This window comes from Kogia breviceps, chromosome 12, assembly GCF_026419965.1.
Source record: "Kogia breviceps isolate mKogBre1 chromosome 12, mKogBre1 haplotype 1, whole genome shotgun sequence".
Classification (NCBI taxonomy): Eukaryota; Metazoa; Chordata; class Mammalia; order Artiodactyla; family Physeteridae; genus Kogia; species Kogia breviceps.
This window is the reverse complement of record NC_081321.1, coordinates 290,995-315,668: the sequence shown is the minus strand read 5'-3', so window position 1 is coordinate 315,668 and position 24,674 is coordinate 290,995. Positions and strand designations below refer to the sequence as shown.

Genomic DNA, 24,674 nt, shown 5'->3' with positions numbered 1-24,674 from the left:
ACTACCCGTACCTTCCAAGGTGTTCCTGCGGCCATCCCCTCCAATGATCACTTCAAACTCATACTCTGATACAGGATGGGTTTTGGGGTGCACCAGGGCCCGCCAACCTATCCCTGTGGACCAAAGTCAAAATGAAGGTTATCACCCAGACCCATTCATACATCTAAGACATCTCTAGGTACCTAGGTGTGCAGACTGCACAAAACCCCACGCCAAAAACACACCAGGCATAAAAGCATGGGGTACAAACCAAAGACAGAAAGAAGCCTCGAGGAAGGCTCACAAAGGAACGTCCCCACCACACGACCTCCCATAACAAATCCAAGCCCCTGTAATGTCTAATACTATGTCAGAGGCCTCCTCATAAGTCAAAAGTTCCTCCAAAGACACAGGCTGTGCAAATGGAGACACCCCTTTAACTAGCTCTGAAAACAACTCTCAGGTTCCTCTCTTCTCCCTGGATCTCATCTTTCCTCACCTCTTCAAGGCCCTTTTATCCCTCCTTCATTTGTTCACTCACGTTCATTTTCTTGGTCCTCAGGAGGCTCCACGAGTCCTTGGAATTCCACATTGACATGGATTTCAATGCCTAGGATCAATGCTACTTTCAAAAGTATTAGTTGAAGCTGACGGATACCTGGGTGAACAGGAAGATCACAGGAGTGAGGGCCCACTGGGGAGAGAGAACCAGTCAGCATCACTGCTCCGGTCCCCCAGTCCCCCAATGCAGAGTTTATCCAGATGCTCAAAGCCACCTACAGCAGGCGGTTTTTCCGAGCCACACTCCATAGCATCTTCCTTTCTTTCTCAAGGGCAAATACAATTCAGTGCAAGAGATGTTCTAGAGAGACATGCAAGCCTACCTCTCAAAAGCTCTGAGAAAGAATGACACCCTCCCTTCCATCCTCTCTGACACAGAGCCACAGTGACCGAGCAACACCTATGATCCTGACAGGACTCACCACAGGAGGCAGAAGGTAGGCACACCCAGGGGTGCTTCCAATGGATACAAAGGCTGCCCTGCTTCCTGAATTGCCCACGGCATCTCTCTCTCAGCCTGTTCCCTCACTGATCTTCACACACTCTTACATGCTGAGAGGGGATCCCTCAAACCAACCTTAGCCTCTTACCATTCCCCCTCCCGCCACTGGTCTACAGCTGCAGAAACTAAGGCTCAAAATAATTGAAAATCTTGCTCATTATCATAGTGAGACTTATTTATTTGTTCAGTGTCCAACGAGTAGTTCCCAGGTGTCAGACACGGATGGCCCCAGGTACACTGAGAGAAAGTCTGGGCCCTCATGTGGGACCCTCTCAGCTCCAAGACAAATCCTGCCACACACAAGGCAGACAAGTCCGCTGGTATACTGACCCCGGTCCACTGTTAACACCGACTGCTTACAGGCTGTGACCGATGTGCTAGGAATACGTGCTAGCCCCCCACGCAGCCGTCTCGGCTAAGTCCCCCACTTTCCAGCCTTCCACGTCACGCTCCCAAAGACTTGCTAACGCCCTGCCAGCGCGCATGTCACCCCTGCAGACGGCTGTTACCCGTTACAGCTCGGCAGACGCAGAGCACTCCTGTTGCTGCTGGAATGTGGCATCTGCTGGCCAGTCTGATAAACTGGCACAACTGCTTCAAAGAGCAAAGGGTTGAGTAGCTGAACGTTTACAGGACACATCTGAGGAGCTCAGAACAACAGTTCCTTCATAAGGCTGTCCTGCGATCATTAATGATGATCAACAGACAAGACGGCAACTTCCTAACATCGACAACAGTCTGTTCTGAACCGCTTTTCAGAGCGGCATGAAAACAAAAGCAATGTCTGCATTAAGTTCTACCACCTCGAGCCCAGGCCCGGGCTGAGGCTGGAGGGGACAGGAGAGCAGGAGCCCTCCACGCTGCAGACCTCACGAGAGTCACTCGGCCAAAGGGATCCCGCTCTCTACTTGCCATTCACAGCCGGACTAGGAGTCCGCTTCTTCCATCACCGTGGCTCCCCGGACCAGGCCCAGAGTGTTTGATCTCACATTAGGAGAGTGCCCACCTAGCACATCACAGCAAGCTGCATACCTCGTGCTTCTCCCATCAGACTAAGAGCCACCCGAGGGTCAAAGCCCAAGCTGGCAGTCTGCTTCCTAGCCCGGCCCCAATCCTATCCCACCCACTGCTGGGTGCTCAGTAAGCGCTCAGGATGTCAGAATTCCTTACGCTAAACTCATTTCACAGGAGACACACTGGTAGTTAAGAATCTCAGGTTACAGAACCACCGGAGGGCAGGTATTTTGACTCCAAGCTGAGTGTATTTTCTACACAATAGATACTAAGGATGTCAGGACACACTGGGCTTCTGAGTACGAACTCCTCTGGTAATCTGCCTGCCTCTTTCTGCTGAAAAATGAGTAGCGAGTAAGGGTGGGATCCTACAGGAGAACTGATTTTACTTACTGATGTGGTCGATGGCTCCAGCACAGAACTTGCCGTAAAACTTCTTGGCACCCAGGCCTCGCAGATCGTGTATGGTGAATGGCCAGAGATGCAAGACATTGTTGCGGGAGAAGGCATCTCGTTTCTCAATCACGACCACCTTAGCTCCCAATAAGGATAAATCGATGGCTGTGCGGAGACCGCAGGGGCCAGCTCCAATGATGAGACACTGAAAAACACAGCTGCTTTCAGGGAGAAGACAGCAGCTCTTCAGCGCATAACTACCATTCCCTAAAGCCCCCTGGTAGGGCTATTCTCCCCATGACCAAGAAACCTTCAAACCCATCCGGGTCAGAGGCGGAGTGCCTGCCTGCAATGGCTTCAGAGAAACGCTGTGGGCACTCTGGATGGAGGAGATTTAACTGTAAGTATTGGACAGAAACTCAGATGTGGCACCTGCAGATCACATTTACCTGGGTCCTCACATCAACACACAATATGAAGATCACATCTCATCTCTCAACAACAGGAGAAAACCTTCTGGAAGGTTTCTAAGACAAGCAGATCTCTGTCCACAGAGGCACAGATCATTAAATACACAGCCAAGCAATCTTAGGGTCCTGGAATGGACCTACCACTTGAGAGACTCCAAGGTGGTAATTTTCAAGAGCCAAAGTTTTATGTGCAGAAAAGAGTTCTAAAATCACCAACTTTAGACTGAAAATCCAGGGAAACGATCTTGAAGATCCATATTCTAGAGAAGTACTCAGGGTGAGACCGCACACTTATCTTAACTAGTTGGCATGCACGTTCAGAAGAAAGACATGCACTGTTTCTGGCTTCCAATTCCTTTTATTCTTTTATTTTTTTTTCATATAAGTTTATTTATATTTTTAATTTTGGCTGTGTTGGGTCTTCGTTGCTACGCGTGGGCTTTCTCTAGTTGCAGCGAGCGGGAGCTACTCTTCGTTCTGGTGCGCGGGCTTCTCACTGCGGTGGCTTCTCTTGTTGCGGAGCAGGGCTCTAGGCGCGTGGGCTTCAGTAGTTGTGGCTTGCGGGCTCTAGAGCGCAGGCTCAGTAGCTGTAGCACACGGGCTTAGCTGCTCCGCAGCATGTGGGATCTTCCCGGACCAGGGCTCAAACCCATGTCCCTTGCACTGGCAGGCAGATTCTTAACCCCTGTACCACCAGGGAAGCCCCTCCAATGCAGCAATCAATCAATCAATCAATCAATCAATACTCTAGAGTGCACTTGAATTACTTGCATTTTGTGGATGAATATCTAGCCAAATGCAAATCAACACAGGGCAAGTTAAGGCTCTTGAAAGGACAGTAATTACAGTCATAAAGTCATCTGCAACTTCATTTCCCTGCTAGCTTTTCTGAAATTCTCACAGAAAGTGCTCTTACTAAGGAGGAGAGCAGGAATGTGTTACCTTTCTCCTCTCCCCACGCCTCCCCCTGCACAGGTGACTGGGCATCTCGGGTCTTTGCCCAGGCCTACCCGTTTCATGGAAACTCTATTTCTCTAGATTGTGAAGCAAGCAAAAGAAATACTTTGGTTTACAAAGCCCTTGCTTATCAAGATAGACCTCTGCAAAATGGATGAAAAGAGGTCTGAAGCCTGTGGGAAAAAAATCCCCAAGTTGGCAAATACTCTACACCTTACCAGAGGCTGAGTCTGGAACAATGACTTCGTCAAGCACCAGGCTGCCATGGTCAGACAGGACACTGACAGGGCCTGTCTACCTCTTTGCTCAGAGGCCTGCATCCTCCTAGCAGTCTGAGATTCAACTAGAGCCTCAGCAAAATCAAACAACTCCTACGGTGTCTGACTTCAGGGTTGTTCTCCATAGCTGAAACCCCGAACGTTCCTATGTGAATCCACAGGATAAGAATGGGGCACACAGAGCAGTCGAATGAACAAACACAGGTAGTGGATCCACAAAGTGCTGCCGCAGTGTGAGCTTGACTGCCTCCCTAGGCTGTGGCCTAAGCAGCCTTGTCCTCACCAGGCTACCTCCACCCAATGCTCTCTCCTTCGCCAGCTGAGTCCTTGGGTCAGTGCCCAGGGCCTGGGCGGCCGCCCCTACCTTAGTGTTAGTGCACGCCTTTCCCTTCTTGTAGTCTTTGTGGCTGCCCCGCTTGTCCAGCTTTGCCCAGAGGGCCTTGGCTCTCCAGTAGTTGAGCTTGGACTTGAGCTTGTGGTAAAAGGAGCGGTGGTCCTTAGGTTTCAGTTCCAGGTGGTCGCAGAGCTCTTGGAAGGCCTTGAGTGTCCCCTTGCAAGTGGTGGCCTGCACGAACCGGTCAAAGAGGATGTGAGCCCGATTCGTCGCCTCGTTCTTACGCTCCTCCATGTCTCCCCACTCTCAGGCCCCTGACAAATGGGGTGGTGGGGGGGCTGTCGGTCCACCTGATGCCGTCACATTAATCTAATAAATAAAGAAAGACGAACGGTTAGCAAATCCAAAGCTGCATCTAGAAACGTCTTCTAGGAGACATAACTCTTTTCAGAGTGCACTTCCTAAGTGTTGCAGGCGTTTGTTACACAAGCGTAATAAGCTGTCGGTCCTCTAGACTCCAGGCACCGTCTGAGACACCGCGATAGAGAAATGAGGAAGACTGCGGTTGCTTTCAAGGATCTTGCAGTTTAGCGGGTGAACAGAAGCTCAGATGTGCCCTACTAAGTGTCAGAGGGAGAGAGGCTCAAGGGATGTGGGAACACAGGGGAAGGGCGCCTACGTCATGGGGGAGGGACCCTCATCCAGGATGAGCCTCTGAGGGATGACAGCTGAGGGTTTCAGGATGAACTGGTGTCAGCCAGGCAGGGAGGAAGCACAGGACGTGGAAAAGGAAGGAAACTGGAAGGCTTGCAAGGGACTCTTACAGACGAAAGGGTCAGGGATGTTTCCCGTGGAGTGAGTGGTGAGCCCAGGCCGAGGGATTACAAACAGAAGCCCTCATCTGTGGCAGGTACCCTGTTACAGCTGAGCTGCCTCAGTGGAGGGGCTCACTAGGCAGTCGGCTGAGTCGGCTCGGGGGGCACAGCACACAGGTGGTAGCTGACCTGTGAAGGCTGGTCGGATCACACAGGGGGGCCCTGGGCTCCGGGGGAGATCTGGACTCAGCGAGGGAGGGGCTGGCAGCCAAGGATGAGCGCTCTGGAGAGCTTCTAAGGCACGGCGGAGGGGTCTGAGAGCAGAGCCAAGGTCAGCGTTTAGGGACTGAAGTCCTGCCATGCGGACGGCACGTGGCAGGTAGGAGGATTTTACAGCCGTTCCATTTTGCCCACAAAGAAACCTGACAGCAGTAATGATGCCGTCTATGCCCCCCAGTTACGAAAAACTGCCAGCACCTACCAGCCGACGTTTGCTGGGAGAAGCTTCAAGAAGGGAAGGCCCCGCCTGCGCTCCTTCACCCACTCCCTGCCTTAGGTCTGTGCGGCACTTACTTGTCATCACTAGGGGAGGCAAAGGGCCAGAGGCTGGAGCAGGGCGAGCAGAGAAGCTGGGCAGGGCAACAAGACGAGCAGCACCTCAGCCCCGGGTCCCCGCGCGCCGGGCCCAGGCTGCCCCACTCGGCCTCAGTTCTCCCTCGCGTAAGACGAGGTGAGAGTGGACGCCCCGGGTTCAGTGTGGGAAAACCCTCCCAGCTGCAGGGCTCACGCCTGGGGCTCCAGGCGACCTCCCGCCAGGTGACCAACAGGGCTGAGCCAGAGCTCTGCTGTGAAGAGGACCTGCTTGTGGAGACGGCAGGGGATAGAGGAAGGGAGCTGCTGATCCACTGTGTTGGGGGGAAGGGGGGAGTGAGAAGTGGCCCACTATTTAGTGAACCAGCCCAGGGCAAAGGGAGCCACCAAACTAAGTGCTGAGGAGCCCCTCTGCTTGCCTCCCCAGGCCTGGAAGAGCCCCACGTCCCGTCCTGAAGCTCTTACAGGCAGGAGAAGCCCCCTTGGGAAGCAGGAATAAGATTCTGCTTCTCTCCACACTTCACCATGTATTATAAGGTTGAATCGAACCAACTGGAGGTATGGGTGGTTTTCTGAGAGAAGGCAATACCTAAATACGAGGAACTGCCACTTTCCTCTTGTGTTTTCTGTGTCAACAGACATAGCACTTGTTCTGTGGAGGCCAAGGTGAAGATGGTAATTCTTTACCTGAAACACACTGACTTGGCTTCTCATCTCAATACATCACCAACTCGACAACCCCTCCTATGCACACTGCTAAACAACAGCTTGTCCCAAAAGCCACGTGACCAAGAGTCCAACGAGAAATGGAATTAACTGGAACTAACCTTCAGTTTCCCCTAAATAAAAGTTTATTCTAGGTAGCGCTAAGCAGCAAGAGAAATATTTAAAAGTTTCTAAAAAGAGCCCATTCTTCTTACAAGTCAATGCTTATCTTAGAAACTGCAGGTTGTCAAAAGATGGCTTTTAAGTGGCAGAGAAAACCAGACATGCTCATCCAGAAGCAGAAGAAAGGGTAATAACCCACGACTAGAAACAAGGGTCCCGGGTGTTGCCCGTCGGGGCCTCTGCAGCTTTATTTGCTTTGCTCGTGCAGCCAGCAGCCAGCGCTCCTGGCCCTGCGTGCCCCACCTGTGTGCACAGCTCTCTCGAACTCCACCAGAGACACAGCGTTTAGAAAGCTTTGAACACACTGGCTCTGATCTCTCTGCCTCTCGTCAAGAAAGAAAATGATTTTTCTTTGTTCCTAAACAGCAGCAGCCACCTTCCACTCCCTGCCAGGATCTGGAGCCCGAGGTACCACCGTGTTCTAGCTGACACCAACTCGCTCAAGATCCTGCGACATGCATTTCTAAAGGCCTTTCCCCTGTCTCACCCCACCCTAAAAGAGTCTCGGCATTTATTTTCAAAGAAGAATTCTGACGTGTGGGCTAACACCCCCTTTGTTGGCCGTACGTAGCCCAACCTGTTTGAAACAAACATTTAATTCCAAAGAGCTGAGCACTTGCTCAAATCAAACCTCACCACACATGAACACCTTCATTAATAACTGGCCCCCAAACCTTCTGCTGATGCAAAACACTTTCAAGTGAACAGGTTCCAGCCACTCCCGGGCAGCTGCAGAGAGCCTGCTTGCAAGAGGCAGACAGGGAGTAAGTGCCCAGTGTAAGAGAGTTCCACCTGCAGGTCACTAATGACAACAGATAAGTAGAGGGAAGCTGGTTCCTGGAACAATGTGACAGGCACCGGAGGTAAGACTACACAAGACCAATTCCCTCGGGCTGCCTCAGCTTTCCCCCTCTCTGCGAGCCAAGTGGCCGTAGCAGAAGACACTCCCGTGTCTGTTCTGCAGCTCTGCTGGCGGGACGGCCTCGTGCGGCCTGGGGACTACCCGGCCCTGGGTTCACGCTAAGAGCAGCTGCGCAGACGGCAGAAGGACCACTCCCGCCATCGCCCTCAGGCCCTCATTCCTGAACTCAAACCCAAGCTCATGCTCGTCCGGGCCTCTCCTGGACCCCCCCCCCCCCCATGTGCTGTACGTCCCACTAGCCAGGGAAAATCAACAGTCATAAGCGCAGGAGCCTACATACCAGGAAACCTGGCCGGAAGGTGCCAGAAATCCTGAGGACTGAAAAGTCAAGGTGTGGAAGGAAGGGACGAGGGAGTGAGGAGCCTGAGGAGGAACAAGGAAGAGGTGGGGCCAGCCCTCCGCACGATCTCTGCCACCGGCAATGGCCTGCGGGTTCTGTCCCACAGCAGCTGACTGCTGACTCAGAAGCACACTCCTTGGCTGTGGAGGAAAGTACTAGAGACAGCCTATGAAGTGCATGCAGGAACAGAGTTTATGCTTCTATTTATAAGAGTAAAAGGTTGTCACTGACTCATTGCTGATTTGAGAACACTCAGTCTCTAGCTCTTAGAATAGATGGGTGGTTATTTGAGGGGTGGGGGAGACTTATCTTTAAAAATAGAAAAAGGAAAGAGAATCAAAACAACAAAATAAGAATTACACTTCAAGAGTAAGAAATCACAGCCAAGTTTGGTTAATTTTCTCCCTAGCCACCACACCACTAATATACTGGCACATGTGCAAATCTGACTCTTACAAAGGATCTATGAAATGCTCCTTTCCTAGCCCGTGCAGTCAGAGGCGTGGCTTGTCTAAACAGACCTTAGAAGGAAGGCAGATAGGAAGACATGTTTTACAATGTCATTAGGAGGAAAATTAGATGACAAATGCACTTCAGATTACAGAGATTCCTTCACGTTTTACAGAAACAAGGACCAAAGTAGCCAAATGCCTTGAGTTCCTGGCCAGTCTTTCTGCAAAAGGGCAGCTCAGGCCACCACAATCTGTGGATGGGGACACTGAGTCCCTGGCCTGGGGCATCTGATCGAATCAGACTGTCTGGGAATGAAACTCCTCGTCGCCCCAACTGCTTCCCAGCTCCTGTTCCAAAGGCCTCTCATCTCTCATGGCCCCAAGATAAGGTTCTCTAGGTCCCAAGGAAGCAAGCTCAAAATACAAGAAGGAAAGCAGTCCTTCTCACAATTCTTGTTGCTGCCTTTGTTCCATCCTCAGTTCTTCTCTGACTCTCCATCCTATTTAGCATCAAATGGACACTCAGCGGGATGCTGAGGACACCGGAAACCAGTCCCCGTGCCCCTCCCCATTCCTTGGATCTGCTCTTTAGTCCCACGCACCGGTCCTCACCCGTGCCTGCGATTCCGCAAGCGCATGACTGGAATGGCTCTCTCCTCCACCACCTCAAGGCTTCCTCAGGGCAGGGACCGGGTCTCTGCAGCTTCAGCCTGACCTGCAGTAGGAACACTCTAGTTTCTGTGGAGTTGACAAGGGAAAAGAATCCCTAGTGGGAGTCTGTCTGGAGGTCCCTGAGGGGCTGGGGGAGGTGGAGGAGAAGCGGGGAGATGTTAGAGGACAGTTCTACCTAATGTGCCACCAAAATGGGGTGTCTAAGAACACAGTCAGCCTGGGCATGGAAGAGCAACTAGCAAGAATGCAGCGCTTTTGTTATGGATTCTCATGCTGCCTTATTCTAGGAGGTGGAACGGCCCTCTCTAGAGGGGTCTGAGAAGAGCCTGGACCATGACCTCTGGGTTCTCTTCCAAGTCTCCAATTCTGAAAGACATTAACCCCTAATGTTGTATCTTCTCAAAACTTTTTATTTTACTTTCTTTGATAGCAACCTATTTCTTCAGGAAAAACACCTACACAATTGACCAAGGAGTCAGAAATGACCTCTGCCCATAGAGAACAGACTTGTGGTTGCCAAGGGGGAGGGGGAGAGGGAAAGGGATGGACTGGGAGTTTGGGGGTTGGTAGATGCAAACTATTACATTTAGAATGGATATAAAACAAGGTCCTACTGTATAGCACAGGGAACTATACTCAATATCCTGTGATAAACCATAATGGCAAAGAACATTAAAAAAAGAATGTATATAACTGAGTCACTTTGCTGTACAGCAGAGATTGACACAACATTGTAAATCAACTATACTTCAATAAAAAATTTTTTAAAATATATATAAATGGGATCATTAAAAAATAAAATATTGAAGGGTCAAAAAAAATAAAATATATCTAAAACATAACTTTAAAAAAAAAAAAGAAAAGAAATGACCTCTGCCTTTGTCACCCCAAGCAAACACTAACAAGTCCAAGTCAGAGCCAAACACCAGTAAACATAATGGCTGATGCCAATGCAAATGCCAATGTCTGTCCCAAATAACCCAGGAAAACAAAGAGTCAAAAAGAACAATGCCCCAGCCCCAGTGTCTCAGGAAGAGTATCTTCACCTGCAAAGTGAAGGTAATGTCCAATGAATCACAGGGTTTTGCAGGAACTGAGGTAATGAATGCAAAATGTTTAGCAGTGCCAGGTGCACAGCAAGACCCGGTAAATGGCAGGAGTGTTGTTATTATCTAGTAGTTTATAATCCCATCAACAAAAGGTTATACTCAGCTAAATAAGTGGCTACTCATATAACAGAATGAGAGAACTCAGACAGTCTGTCTTTTGAAAGAAAGAAAAATGTTGTAAAACTTCCTTTGTCCCTCCCTCCCTCTTCACCCTCCCTACTCCACTTGTCCCAGAAAGTGTGACAATGGCATTGGGCAGGAGGGGCTAAAGGATAACACCGGAGTGGGCAAGTTCCTGCCAAACTCAGATGTTCAAACAAGAAAGATATAAGGACTGTCAGCGACAGTGAAAACAGCCAACACTGAATACTTATTGGTGGTCAGATCCACACCGCATCTCTACCGTCACCACAATCTACAAAATGCAGGTGGAAAACGGCTGCTTAAAGACGTTTAAATGTCACACAGCAGGAAAACGGTGCAGCCAGGTTTTGTATCCAGAGCCCAAGGCCAGAGCCATTCGAAGGAAGAACCACCTGAGAACACAGCTTGAGGAACAAGAGCTCATCAGAACGACATCCCCGGTCCGGAACCTCTAGGAAGAGCGCTCCAGGTGAACTTAGCAAGGACACACAATACCAGATTCTTTTTCTTCTCACAATGCATCGCTGTATGGGCTCCTCCGAAATAGAGCCCTTTCTTAAATGGAGGTCAGGGAACTCTGGGGTCACACTGACCCTCCGTGTGGCAGCTGAAAGGCTGAGCGCTCCCCAGCCTGCATCCCTCAGAAGCTCTCGCACCTGAGCCATCTTCAGCACCTCTCAGGAGGTGATCACAAAGCATTTCTGAATCACCCAATGCTACTCCACTCGCTGCAGGAACTCAGGGCAGGACAGAAGATGAATCTCAACCTACTCACTACCAAGGGTCCAGAGCTGAGGGACAGAGACCAAAAGACCAACCCCTTCCTGCCCATAAATCTGAGAGCCTTGTTATGATCCAGGCTGTCAGGGCAAGGAAAGGGCCTCTGGTTGGGGAGAGAGGCTCACTGAGGTTGTGGGAAAGTGCAACCAAAAGCTGTTCTTCTGCACAAGGACAGGCCCCAATCCACGTAGCTTGGCACTGTGTACCCAGTTCCCAGCACACAGTAGGTGCTCAATGAGGTTCTGCTGACTAGAGGACTACCCAGCCACCTGCACTTGTGCAGACTCGGGAAGTGGTCTGCCTGGCAGCCGTGCAGGGTGACCTCGAGGGCCACTGCTGGACAGGGGCTCAGAGAACACCAAAGCTGCGGCAGCCCAACGGGATACCGATACTCCCGCAAGGACGGCTGTGGAGCTGTAGGGAAACACCTCCAGTATCTCCTGTTCCCGGCGGCAGACCCTGCAGCAAAAGCTTTGTAAACACAAGAACTGCTGGCAAGAGGTTAACGTGGCACCGAATCTGGGGTTTTTCAGTTGTCTGGTCTGCCTACTACCAACTGCCATGAATCACTAAATATACGATGGTCAAGATCCGAAGGACCACCCAGTGTGACCAGCCACCCCACACCTGCATCTTCTGTGTACCGACCACAACACACAAACAGCTGCACTGACAGGTGTCTTTCTACCTTGTGAAACAGTCTTCACCATCTTTGAGCAGCTTGAAATGTTCATTTCCCAAGGACACAATTTCTAGGTAGGAGACCCCATAGTTTTTTTACTCCACGGTCCAAAATTTCCCCTTGGAAGTATCCAGAACAAAATTAGTTCCTCTTTTACAGGCCAGCTGTCCAAACATCTGCTATCTTCACGTCCTCCTCAGTTCCTTCAACCCTTTCTCTTCTGACGTGGCTTTCAGTTTCTTCACCTCAGCATTCTTCCATAAGCTCCTACAATCATGTCAATACCCACCTCATCTGCCCTCCTTCCGTGACGATGCACATGCCCACGTGAAGCAACCCATGTGCACCGATGCCACCCCCCTTACTCAACCCCACACACTGCCTCCTGCACTGGTCCTCTCCTCCTGCATCAGTCCCTCCCCGAAACTGAACTCTTCCCACTGGCGCAGGCTCTCATCTTTAAAAACCCTGCCCTGCCCCCATCTCCTGACTAGTGCACTCCACTCCCCGGAAGAACTGTCTGTGCTTGTGGTCGTGACTTCCTCTCCCACACTGTCCTTGAAACCTACAACAATCAGGCTTCATTCCCACTGCTCCACAGAAACATCTCAGCAAGGACACAGTGATTTCCACACTGTCAAATCCAACGGCCAATTCTCAATCCAGGTTTTCTCCACCAGCCCAGAGCTCGAGTCACAGCCCACCACGCCTGTCCTTGGCCCTGGGACACCACCCTCCTGGTTCTCCTCTGGCCTCTACAGATACTTTCCTGTGTCCTTTACTGGCCCCTCACATATCCCCACCCTTCGCATGTTGAAATGGTCATGGGATCACTTAGTCTTTGGGTCTCTTCTCAATCTACATCCACTCCCTGAACATCAGTGGCTTCCTAGCTTTTTAAACCGTACACACAATTCTCTCTATATATAGTCTATGTAAATGTAATTTTTCTTAACAATAAAGCTATTTTTAATTTCAATCAATCAAAATTTTGTAGCTTTTAGAATCTATTGCTCAAGACTGCACGTAAGCAACTTAAATGCAAATTATATTGGTAGCGCTTAGGGGAAGCAGACTGTGTACTTTGGTTTTTTTGCTCTCCACTTCTATTTGATATTTTTTATTAGTCATCTGTTTTATACATATTAGTATGTATATGTCAATCCCAATCTCCCAGTTCATCCTACCATCACCCCCACCCCCATAAATGAAATTTTTGAAAAATGTCAGAAGCTACCTTTACTACTGAAGTATTCTGACGTTTTCTGTTCTCTCATTCTTTAAAGTTGCTGGGCCCCACTGTATTGCTTTCATGACCCATTAATGAGACACAACCCACTTTGAAAAACTCTGCCCTCCATGTCCCCCAGTACCATGGCTTTAAGTATCCATTTTACATAGAGATTGTCACTGGTGCACAAATTTATTTTCTCTCCTCTGAACCTGTAAAACCAACTGCTTATCTGACATCTCTACTTGGAAATTTGACAAGCATCTCAAACTTAACATGCACACGACCTTGATTCCCATTCCTATCCCCAGCCTGCTTCTTCCTTAGTATTTTCTGCATCTCAGCAAATGACATCAACATCCAGCCAGCTGCTCAATCTGAAACCCTTAGAATTCTGCTAATTTCTGTCACATCCCATAGTCAGTTCTTCAGTATCTTCTGTCTGTTCCATCTTCAAAGTACAGCCCAATCCTACCACTCTCCACCATCTCGTCCCCCACCCTCACCAAAGTCAAGTCACCCCTCCCTTGGGTTCCTCCAGAGCCCCTCCCTGCTGCCACCGTCCCAGTCCCACCTCCCCCGAATGTTTTCTAACAGCAGCCTGAGCATTCACTCAATGTTGGTCCAATCAGGTTACACCTCTGCTCTAAGGCTCCACAGCTTCCCAGCTCAGAGTTAAATCCGAAGTCCTGGGCTTCCTTGGTGGTGCAGTGGTTGAGAGTCCGCCTGCCGATGCAGGGGACGCGGGTTCGTTCCCCGGTCCGGGAGGATCCCACGTGCCGCGGAGCGGCTGGGCCCGCGAGCCACGGCCGCTGAGCCTGCGTGTCCAGAGCCTGTGCTCCGCAACAGAAGAGCCCACAGAAGTGAGATGCCCGCGTACGGGAAAAAAAAAAAAAAATCCAAAGTCCTCACAATGGCCTCTGAGGTCAGGAGTGACCTACCGCACTCCCGTCCCCTACACTCCTTAGGCTCTAGCAAGACTGGCCTCCTTCTTCTTCACCAAGTACCCCCAGCAGCGGCCACCCAGGTCTTAGGTCTCTGCATGCCTGGGTCTCCCTGCTGATGCTCTCCACCAGATGGCCACACGGCTTTTGTTTGTTTGTTATTTATTTATTTATTTTTGGCTGTGTTGCGTCTTCATTGCTGTGCACCAGCTTTATCTACTTGTGGTGGGCGGAGGCTACTCTTTGTTGCGGTGTGTGGCCTTCTCATTGCAGTGGCTTCCCTTGTTGAGGAGCACGGGCTCTAGAGTGCAGGCTCACTAGTTCTGGCTTGAGGGCTCTAGAGTGCAGGCTCAGTAGTTGTGGCTCACGGGCTTAATTAGTTGCTCCGCGGCATGTGGGATCTCCCCGGACAGGGCTCGAACCCATGGCCCCTGCGTTGGCAGGCGGATTCTTAACCACTGCGCCACCAGGGAAGCTCCCCACAGATACCTCTTCACCTTCTTCAGGGCTTTGCTCAAACATCACCTCGTTAGAGAACCCTTTCCTGACCCCCCCCCCACGGGCAAAAGAGCACCCACCTCCCATTTCTCTTTAACCCTCTCACCTTGCTTCATTTTTCCTGTGGCATTTGTTATGACCTGACATAGTGTATGTAACTTATCTGTGTATTGTCCATCTTCTCCAGCAGAATGTAAGCCCCAACTATAAAGAAAAGAGGTCGACTGGAATGTGCCCCTCACTGCCGACACCACTGCACACAACAACCCCCAAATCTTTATCACTAATGTGCTGCTCCTAAAATCTAGCCCCATATTTACGCGCTTTGCTTTCAAGACCCACTGGGACCTTTCAACTATCTTTACTAAAACTCATCTTGTTTGATTCAGCCAGAGTCATGGATGCAGTTCCCATCTTAGCATTAAAACAAACATTTTTACTACGGCCTACAAGGCCCTAGAACAGTGTTTCACAAAATTTTGGTCTTAGGACTCATACTTTATACTCTTAAAAATATTGAGAACCCAAAGATCTATCAATACTTACTGCATGTGAAGTTAAAACGGAGAAAAATTTCAATATTAATTCAGTTTAAAACAATGCATTACACAGTAAAATAATTAACATTTTTTCCATAAAATATTTTCCAAAACAAAAATGTAGTGATTAGAGTGATAACGTTTTTACATTGTTGCAAATCTCCTCAATGTCTGGCTTATTTAAGCCAGCTGGATTCCCACGTCTGCTTCCTGCACTCCATCTGCTGCAGTATCACGTATCATTTAGCCTCTAGAAAACTCCACCGTACACTCATGAGCAGAAAAGAGGGGGAAAGGCAAGTATTTCCAGATTAGTATCATTGTGAAAATAGTGTTAAGCTCAAGGACCCCCCGCCCCGAAAAGGTGTCGGGGAGCCCCTACAAGATCCACACCCTATGCCCTTACCTCTCTCACCTCCTGCTACTGCGGTCCCCTTGCTCATCCCCTCCATCACACCGGCTTCCTTCCTGCCCCACGAACACTCTCCCCTCAGCCTGGGCACTCGCTGCTCCTATGTCTGAAATACTCTCCCCCAGATCCAGTCACACATTCAAAAAATACTACTGAGCATCTGTTGTGTGCCGAACACTTTTCTTTTTCTTTTTCCTTTTTTTATAATTCTTTTTTAAAATACATTTATTTTATTTTATTTATTTTTGGCCGCGCTGGGTCTTCATTGCTGCGTGTGGGCTTCCTCTAGTTGTGGCAAACAGGGGCTACTCTTCGTTGCGGTGTGTGGGCTTCTCACTGCGGTGGCTTCTCTTGTTGCGGAGCACAGGTTCTAGGCACACGGGCTCAGTAGTTGTGGCTCGTGGGCTCTGGAGCACAGGCTCAGTAGTTGTGGCATGTGGGCTCAGTAGTTGTGGCTCATGGGCTCTAGAGTGCAGCCTCAGTAGTTGTGGTGCACAGTCTCAGTAGTTGTGGCTCGTGGACTCTAGAGTGCAGGCTCAGTAGTTGTGGCTCATGGGCTCTAGAGTGCAGCCTCAGTAGTTGTGGTGCACAGTCTCAGTAGTTGTGGCTCGCAGACTCTAGAGTGCAGGCTCAGTAGTTGTGGCGCGTGGGCTCAGTAGTTGTGGCTCGCGGGCTCCAGAGCGCAGGCTCAGTAGTTGTGGCTCATGGGCTCTAGAGCGCAGCCTCAGTAGTTGTGGTGCACAGTCTCAGTAGTTGTGGCACGTGGGCTCAGTAGTTGTGGCTCACGGGCTCTAGAGCGCAGGCTCAGTAGTTGTGGCCCATGGGATCTAGTGCGCAGGTTCAGTATTTGTGTGCCGAGCACTTTTCTAGGCTCTAGAAATAACACAGTGAACAGAGGGGAAACCTGTCCCTGCCTCCCTGGGTGCCCATCCTCTGACGGGGCTGACAGGTGTGTGATACACCCTCACCACCCTTGGCTGTTATTTGAGTGCCACCTCCTCAGTGTGGCCTTCCCTAACCACACCATTTAAAACTGACCCCCCACCCAGCTTAGCCTCTTGGCCTGTTTTCCCCAAAGCACTCACCACAGTCTGATGTACTATAAATGCCATTTACTGTCTTCCTCTCTAGAATGTGAGCTCTACAAGGACAAGGATTTTTGCCACTTTGCTCCCTGCTGTATCGTTGCACCCAGAATAGGTCCTGACTCAGAGCAGTGCACAACTGCCTCTTTTTTGTTGTTGTTCTTTTATTTTATTTATTTATTTTTGGCTCTGTTGGGTCTTCATTGCTGTATGGGGGCTTTCTCTAATTGTGGCGAGCAGGGGATACTCTTCGTCGTGGTGTGCGGGCTTCTCATTGCGGTGGCTTCTCTTGTTGCAGAGCACAGGGGCTCTAGGCACGCAGGCTTCAGTAGTCACGGCACGCGGGCTCAATAGTTACGGCATGTGGGCTCAGTAGTTGTGGCTCACAGGCTCTAGAGCTCAGGCTCAGTAGTTGTGCACACAGGCTTAGCTGCTCCACGGCATGTGGGATCTTCCCGGACCAGGGCTTGAACCCGTGTCCCCTGCATTGGCAGGCAGGTTCTCAACCACTGCGCCACCCGGGAAGCCCAACAACTACCTCTTGAATCCATGAACAGATGAGTGACACCAGGGGGTTCAAGCAGAATTCTGTTGGGACGTGAGATGGAAGTCGCCAAATGAAAATGGGCTGAGAGCCACCAGGTTGGGAGCAGGAACACGCAGATCCGGGAATCCTACAAGGGGACCCGCGCCTTTTCCACGGCCACACCTGCTCTGGACCCTCCCTCTACAGACCCCTCCGGCAGACCCCTACACCCATGCAGCAGGAAAGGAGCCAAGCCCTGGAGGCAGCTTTGTTTTCACAGCCAAATGGTTTCAGAGTAACAGCCCCCATGAAAAGAATCTGGTTGCAGAGAAGAAGAGTTTATCAGTGTCATGAAGTGTTACAGGGCAGCTCCCAGCCCACCTCCCCCAGAAGCTAAGGGAAAGACCCATAATCTTTCTATATCCAGGGTGTGTGTGTGTTTAAAATCTGTCTCAGAAATCCATGCTGCTGTCATAAGCCGAGGTGTCTGCAAAGGCAGCATTTCCTCACTCAGGGATGAAGACAAAGGGGAGCCGCACCGCCCAGCAGCTTCTGACAAGGCAGCCCAGAGATTAAGTGGAGAAGGTGGGCAAACAGAGACAGACAGCTGGACCCTTGAAACACCAGCTTCAGAGGTGGGATAGGGATGGAACTTCTCTGAACAGTAGGAAAAAAAGTCGGCAGCACAGACTGATGTGGCCACATCAACCTAGGGGGTTGGGAGGGGGGTCAGCACCACCCAGGGATTCAGGCCCTGCAAGCCACCCCCACCCCGTCCACTCTTAATGACCCCGCCTCGCAGGAGCAGGGGCCGCACCTTCCCCTCTCCAGCCCCCACTCACTGTCCTCACCCCTCCCCTCCCCGGAGGAGGGTCCCGCCAGTCAGAGGCCCTTTGTTCTCCTCTGAAACCAGCACCATCTACTGTTGTACATTTTCCCCCTTTTCGGCCATTTTTAAGTGCACAGTTCAGTGGCATTAAGTACGTTCACATCCTGTGCAACTATCACCACCACCCACCTGTCACATACTTTAAACTTCTTCCTCCCAGCCTGCATGCTGGGGTCTCTCCCATCTTCCCACACACCAGTGCGCCCTTCCAGCTGCCGGCCCCTCCCTCCTGCTTCCTGAGGGTGCTGTCTACCCTTGCTGTCCCCACCGCATGACCTCCTAACTACGCCCCGTCACCTTTCCCCTCCCTCTGAATCTGGCTTCTGTCCTCATCACTCCACTGAGGGCGCTGGGAAAGGCTCAGACACTTCAACCCCTATCTCACTTGTTCCCGCTCATTTGATCTTCCTGGAAACCCTCCTCTCCTTGGCTCTGTCCTGCACCACAGGACACTTCTGTTCTCTTCCCCAGCTCTCACCTCCTCATGTAGTCAAATGCTGCCACTATCCACCCACCAATGGAAACCGGGGGTCATTTCAGACCCTTCTCGGTGTTAATCTCGCAATCCGATCAACCAATAGCAAAGACTTCTTGATTCTAACTCTCTGGGACCTCTGCTTTATAAAGCATCTCCCTACCAGTATCTTGGTGGGAGCACCTGTGATCTCTAGTTGGATCATTACAACAGCCTTTTCATCTTAAGCCCCCTCCAATCCATCCCCCACATGAGTGCCTGAGTGTTTTTTTAAAGAGCAAATGTGATCCCTTGCCTTAAATGTGATCCACTACAGCCTTCCAGTGTTTTTAGGGAATAATCCAAAGCCTCAGCAAGGTTCAAAAGGCCCCAGAGGTCTAGCAGCAGCCTTGCTCCCAGCCCTCCACACACAGTCCACTGTCCTCAGTCATGCTCGCAGCCTCCAGGACGCGCCTCAAGTGCGGTCACAGCGCTGCCCTGGCCCGGCACGGCCTTCCTCCCTGCCCACCACCCCGGCCCCTCTGTGCTCCCTCTCACCCGGGCACATATCCCTCCTCCCTTTCCACACTCGCCACTGCTCTGGAATGAGCCCACGTCTGCCTGCCCATCAGCTCAGGGGGCACTAGTTAGCAGGAAGAGTCGTTCGTTTCTGTTCTTGCACTCAGTACACGTGACAGTGGGAAGGAGGAGAAGAAGAAATGAAAGGCTCACGTGGGGGGCTTCCCTGGTGGCGGAACGGTTGGGAATCTGCCTGCCACTGCAGGGGACACAGGTTCGAACCCTGGTCAGGAAGATCCCACATGCTGCGGAGCAACTAAGCTCGTGAGCCACAGCTCCTGAGCCTGCGCTCTAGAGCCCACGAGTCACAAATACTGAGCCCACGTGCCAGAACTGAGCCTGCACTCTAGAACCCGTGAGCCATAACTACTGAGCCCATGTGCCACAACTACTGAGCTTGCGCTGTAGAGCCCACGAGCCACAACTACTGAGCCCCTGCACCCGCAGCCCGTGCTCTGCAACAAGAGAAGCCACCGCAATGAGAAGCCCACGCACCGCAACGAAGAGTAGCCCCTGCTCGCCACAACTAGAGAAAGCCCACGCAGAGCAACGAAGACCCGACTCAGCCAAAAAAAAAAAAAAAAAAAAGGCTCATGTGGGCCACAGAGTCTAATGTCACAGAATACCGAAAGGAGAAAAAAATATATATGAAGATTAATTTGTTACTAACTTGTTATTGATTTAAGGGGTGAGAGAAGGGCAAGGAAGTGGCCAAAGCTGAGTTTCCTAAGGTATCTCTGGACAGTTCTTGATTAAGAAAAGGACTTTTGTTTTCAATTCACATTTCAGGACAATATTTACCTTTTCCAGATACCAGAGGATCACGGGTCACTGGTACAATGATGTCTAAGCTCCCAAGGGTTAGACAGTCCAAAGGAAAAGATTCACCAGATGCCCACAGGGTTCTTGGAGATGGAAACAGGGAAGGAAGGAGGAGATAAAGCAAGTATTAGTATGCTTCCTCTGGAAAGACCGGCTGTAAAACAGGAGCAGTAAGATGCAGCTGTTTCAGGAGGCTGGCAGCTAACAAAGGAAAAAGATCTCAAATCTCCAACAGGGTTGATGACGACCCCCTCTACCTCCACTTCACACACTAAGCAAACTGACCAGATCTGCCTTGGCTCCAGGCCATAGAAGAGAGTGGGGCTAGATGGCTCCAAGACCGTGATTTTTTTTCAACTATTTTCATGGAGAAAATCTCAGCTGTTTTCTCCAAAGCAGAAATAAACTGAGAAGGCTAATCTTAAACCAGCTCTATAGAACATACTTTTCCCTTCCCAATTAGCTTAAGAGGGTACGGGACTTAGGCATAATTTCCCCAGCAAAACAGTTTTCTCTGGATCAAACACTCCTCAAGGCCAGCCCTCTCATTCTGCTGATTCCTACTGAGCTCTGACACCATCGACCATCATTCCCGCAGCTACAGACCTAACTCGTTCACGAGGGAAAGAGTCCATCTGGTTAGAAATAAAACACTCAGAGAAAGGGAACACAACAAGCTTCATTTCCTTATGCTTAAGGAATACTGCAAATTCCTGAGCTACACTCTGGCAAGCTCTTGAAAGGGCCCAGCCCACAGCCTCTCCTTGCTTACGCCAACTCTGCCTTGGGGAGGACCCCCACCCTGTCCAGGGGCTGCTGACATACAGCCAAGACTTGAGTTTCTTTTCTCCCGAAGACCAACTGCCGATAACCAACTGCCATGAGACCTTTGGGCTCCAAAATTCCAACTACTCTGGGCCCAAAGCCAGCAACCTACCGAAGTTTTTCTCCAGAAGACTAATTAATCTTCACTCAATTCAGTGCCAATGAGATTAGGCAGTAAAGCCCTCAAAGGGCCTAAAGGGCCTGCTCCACATCCACCCGTGTCCTAAAACACCTACAGCGCCCTATGGCCACCTTCAGCATCCTTCTCTGGTCCAGCAGCGGCGAGCTTCAGATGACACGTTGTTCCTTGCCCACCACTGGATTTTCTGAAACCCTTGCCCAAGTTTTCACAGGCATAAGTCATTGTTACTTGACCTCCTGGCTCTGGTGCACAGAAGGCAAATGCTTTGCTTTGCTCCACAGCCTGAAATCTAACAGCTGAGAGAACTCAAGTGCTCCGCAGGGGATACCATTAGGCACTACCTACTGCCCGACCCTCTCATCACTGTGGCTGAGGCAGGTCTGCCTCTGGGAAGCCACCCTCATGAGGAATGCCCTCTGCCCTCTCGTGAACTGGACGAGCTCCGTGCCTCAGCCATGATCATGACCACTCAGTGCCAAGCATGACCAAGTGATCTGGGTACATTTCACCCTCTCAGGTTCCTGCTTTTGGGTGAAGACTGAGTATATCACCTTCAGAAATATCACTCACTTCGGAACAGGGAAAAGTGAATGTATCTGTTCAACTTAAACACATATCTGATACAGGCACTGGACATCAGACATAAAGACCTTGTTAAAGGACCTTTAACTAAGCAGCCTTATATCTCAAAAGACGTCTGACCAGAAGCCCCAGAGTATCTCAAATCACAGTGTGAGCACAGTAGGAATTCAATAAATGTCACACTAGGATGACCTCAAAAGGATGGCCTCTCTTTGTGCTGACTGCCTACCCCCTATGTGGCAATTTAGCCCACTTGTTCATGTTAAAGCCGCAATCCCTGCTAACAGCAAGTTTGTTTTTTAACAACCTAGCGTGTGACAGGCACTGACATACAACAGTGAAAGTGGACAAGATCTTTGTCGTCATGAAGCATACGGCTCCTGAAGAGGAAGTTAATGATAATCAGATAGTGAACCAAACCTGCTTCATATACTGCAATCCAACTGCATAGAGTGGCATTTGGGGTGAAGGCAGGAAAATCTGTTTACCTCCTTTTCAATCACCTGGATAATTTGAGGGAGAAAGCAGAAGAGAATAAAGAGGTAAGAGAATATACAGACAACAGGAATCATTACTTAACCACCTCTCCCACTGAACCTTCAAAAGGAACCATTGAGAAATGGCCATACTGCAAGATTTTAGTTTCACCTAAATTCCTGCTCACCCTATAATCATGTGTTAACAGAGCAATAAAATGGCCAAACAGCTAGTGGGGGAAAAGTCATGGGCTCCAAATAAATAACAAGCTGGGTAACTGGCCTCTAAGCCCTAGAGAACCTGAGGTCCTCATCTTAGAGCCTTGCACCAGAAACAGATGGGCTTGGCTTATTCTTGGTGGATATTCCAGCCCGGTCAGGTGTTGGAGGCCCTGGGCAGAGCAAGTGCAGAGGAGCCAGGTGAGAGCCCAAGCTGTGCCAAATTCCTGACATGAGAACCTGCAGGACCTGGCTGAGAACCAGAAGAACTTTAAGCAGGGCTTCTGTTGCCCCAAAGAGCAGTGCCCAGGCAGCAGAAGTTGCACAGTGCTTAGGACTGGACGGAGTGTTTTCCTAAACAACTTTGAGGTACAACTTACATACCATAAGATTCATCTGTTGTAAGTGTACAGTTCAATGATTTTTTAGTAAATTTACCAAGCTATGCAACCATCACCACAATAGAGTTTTAGAACATTTCCATCCATCTCAGGGGATTTTTAATAACTCCTAAATCTGAAGATGATCATGTTATAGTCAGGTTTAAGGGGCTGATGAATACGAAGATAGTACCCACTGCTCTTCCTGCCAATTCAGCAGCATGAAGGGGACTCAGCGCAGCCACACAAAGGAAGCCACAGCCGTCTTGTGTCTGCATGAAAAGATGGGCTTGGCTTGGGGACCAGGAAACGTATACAATTTTCTTAAAATGTCACTAATGCTGAGAATAGTGCTTCCCAAACTACAAGAAGAACCCCTTAATCTGTTTACCTTCCCTGGCACCCTGCCCACAATGGCTCAGTGGTGCTAGTGTACAAATCTCTGCTCACCACGACAGACTGTGAATACTAGAGCCAAGAACTCAGAAACTTTTCAAACAGGCATTGTCCCTTCGTCCGGACAGCTGTTTCACTTTCAAAAGCACAGTGTAAAGGAACGGGTCATGAATCTCAAATCTAATAATTTTCCAAATCACTGATCAAACAAAAGAAATGAAATTTATGAAAAAATGCTCTGACCTTTAAAACATAAATGCATAGGCATCTTAAATTGATGTTAACTCACGGATTATAGGGTTTTACATCCTATAACATCCTGAGATTGATGTTGGCCTAAGCTGTCAATTTTCCTTCACATGCAGAATGTAAGCAGAAGCAGCATGAAGGGATAGTGGAATCAGAACGTTAGAAAACGTTAGCAGACCGAAGGTCCACAACTTCCCAACACACAATGGAACCACACAGAAGTGCACACCCTTCCCTGAGCCCATCTGGCGACCGCGCCTTTAGCACCTTCAGGATGTCTGGGCCCTCCTACCAACAGCCTGGCGTGGAGAGGGGACACCAGGCAAGGAGGGCGACTCTACAAAGAGCGATGAGAAAGCCAATCTGACAAGGGATGAAGGACTGCACAGCGCAACTCTCCTCCCTGGTTTCTTCCGGACACTCCTCCGACTTCTGCCGCACTGAAGACCACTGAGGGCCCCCAGGCCCCCATCCCTGGACCTCTTCCTTTCTGTTTCCTTCCGCACCTTCTCTGTAACTCTCTCCTGGGCATCTCCAGCAGAATATGCCAGGGCACCTTCATGTGTGGTTTCAGGAACAACTCTTCATCTGCTCTTCCAAACTGGTCTGTCCCCCTGACTTGCAACCCCTGTAAAATTGCCGTCCACCCGAGCCAGAGCTCCAGGCACCGGCCTTCACATCTGCCCTACTCCGCATGTTCTTCTCGTCGCCCCCAGAATGTCAGGGGCTGTGCTGTGCGTGGTACTGTAGGGAATGCAGAATGGGACCGGATAAACTGCCTCCTGTTCTTCCTAAGTTTGTCTCCACATATCCCCTCCTTCCCAACCTCGTTGCCTTGAACTTTATTATCTCTACCTGGACTCTACCTAGATCTCCTAAATGCAGATCCTGTCTCAAGGTGGGGTTTTTTATTTTTACTTTTTGTGGTAATACATATACAAAATTTACCATTTTAACCATTTTTAAGTGTGCAATTCAGTACATTCGCAATGTAGTATAATAATCGCCAGAACTTTTCATGACCCCAACAGAAACTTGGTACCCGTTAAATGACCACTCATGTCCCCCCTTCCCTGTACCTGCTGGTAATCTCTACCCTACTTTCCGTCTCTGTGAATGTGCCTATTCTAGGTGCCTCATATAAGTGGAAGCGTGTGATATGTGTCCTTTTGTGTCTGCTTGTCTGGCTTAGCATAGCGTTTACTGGTGTTGTCACAGGCAGCAGAACTTCATCCCTTCTCATGGCTGAGAATGTTCCGTTGTCTGTGTACTTTCATCCACCAACGGACACCTGGCTCACGTCCACCTTTTGGTTATTGTCAGTAACACGGCTATGGACATGGGTGCACGAGTTTGTAGATGCCGTCTCAAGTTTGAAATTCTAATTCGTATGCTGTATTTCTTCCAAAGTGATCTTTCTAATCAAATCTCATCATGCCACACCTCTGTCTGCACATTTTGAGACACGTTTCACTCATGGACTAAATTCCTTGGCGGCCAGAGCACCCGCTTCCCCTCCGTTCCCCTCACTCGCTGCCCC

At 50.0% G+C, this 24,674-nt stretch overlaps 1 protein-coding gene across 37 annotated transcripts in view; it reads right to left on the bottom strand.

The window, feature by feature from the left end:
- Window positions 1–24,674, bottom strand: part of MICAL3 (microtubule associated monooxygenase, calponin and LIM domain containing 3) — a 187,304-nt gene that overhangs the window by 93,962 nt on the left and 68,668 nt on the right. For 30 of the 37 annotated variants that reach the window (XR_009338531.2, XR_010835705.1, XR_010835706.1 and 27 more), the window contains 4 exons: window positions 4,522–4,860; window positions 2,450–2,657; window positions 521–637; window positions 12–113 (listed from right to left, as the gene is read on the bottom strand). Coding sequence is in view for 34 of the 37 variants with exons in the window: in XM_067008364.1 (XP_066864465.1) it covers window positions 12–113; window positions 521–637; window positions 2,450–2,657; window positions 4,522–4,785 (691 nt within the window). In the remaining 3 variants the exon portion in view is untranslated. Of the gene's footprint in view, window positions 1–11; window positions 114–520; window positions 638–2,449; window positions 2,658–4,521; window positions 4,861–7,987; window positions 8,138–9,111; window positions 9,189–15,504; window positions 15,529–19,844; window positions 19,949–21,834; window positions 21,918–24,674 lie in introns of those variants that run through there. The other 7 variants (XM_067008354.1, XM_067008360.1, XM_067008361.1 and 4 more) reach the window with 6 other exon arrangements.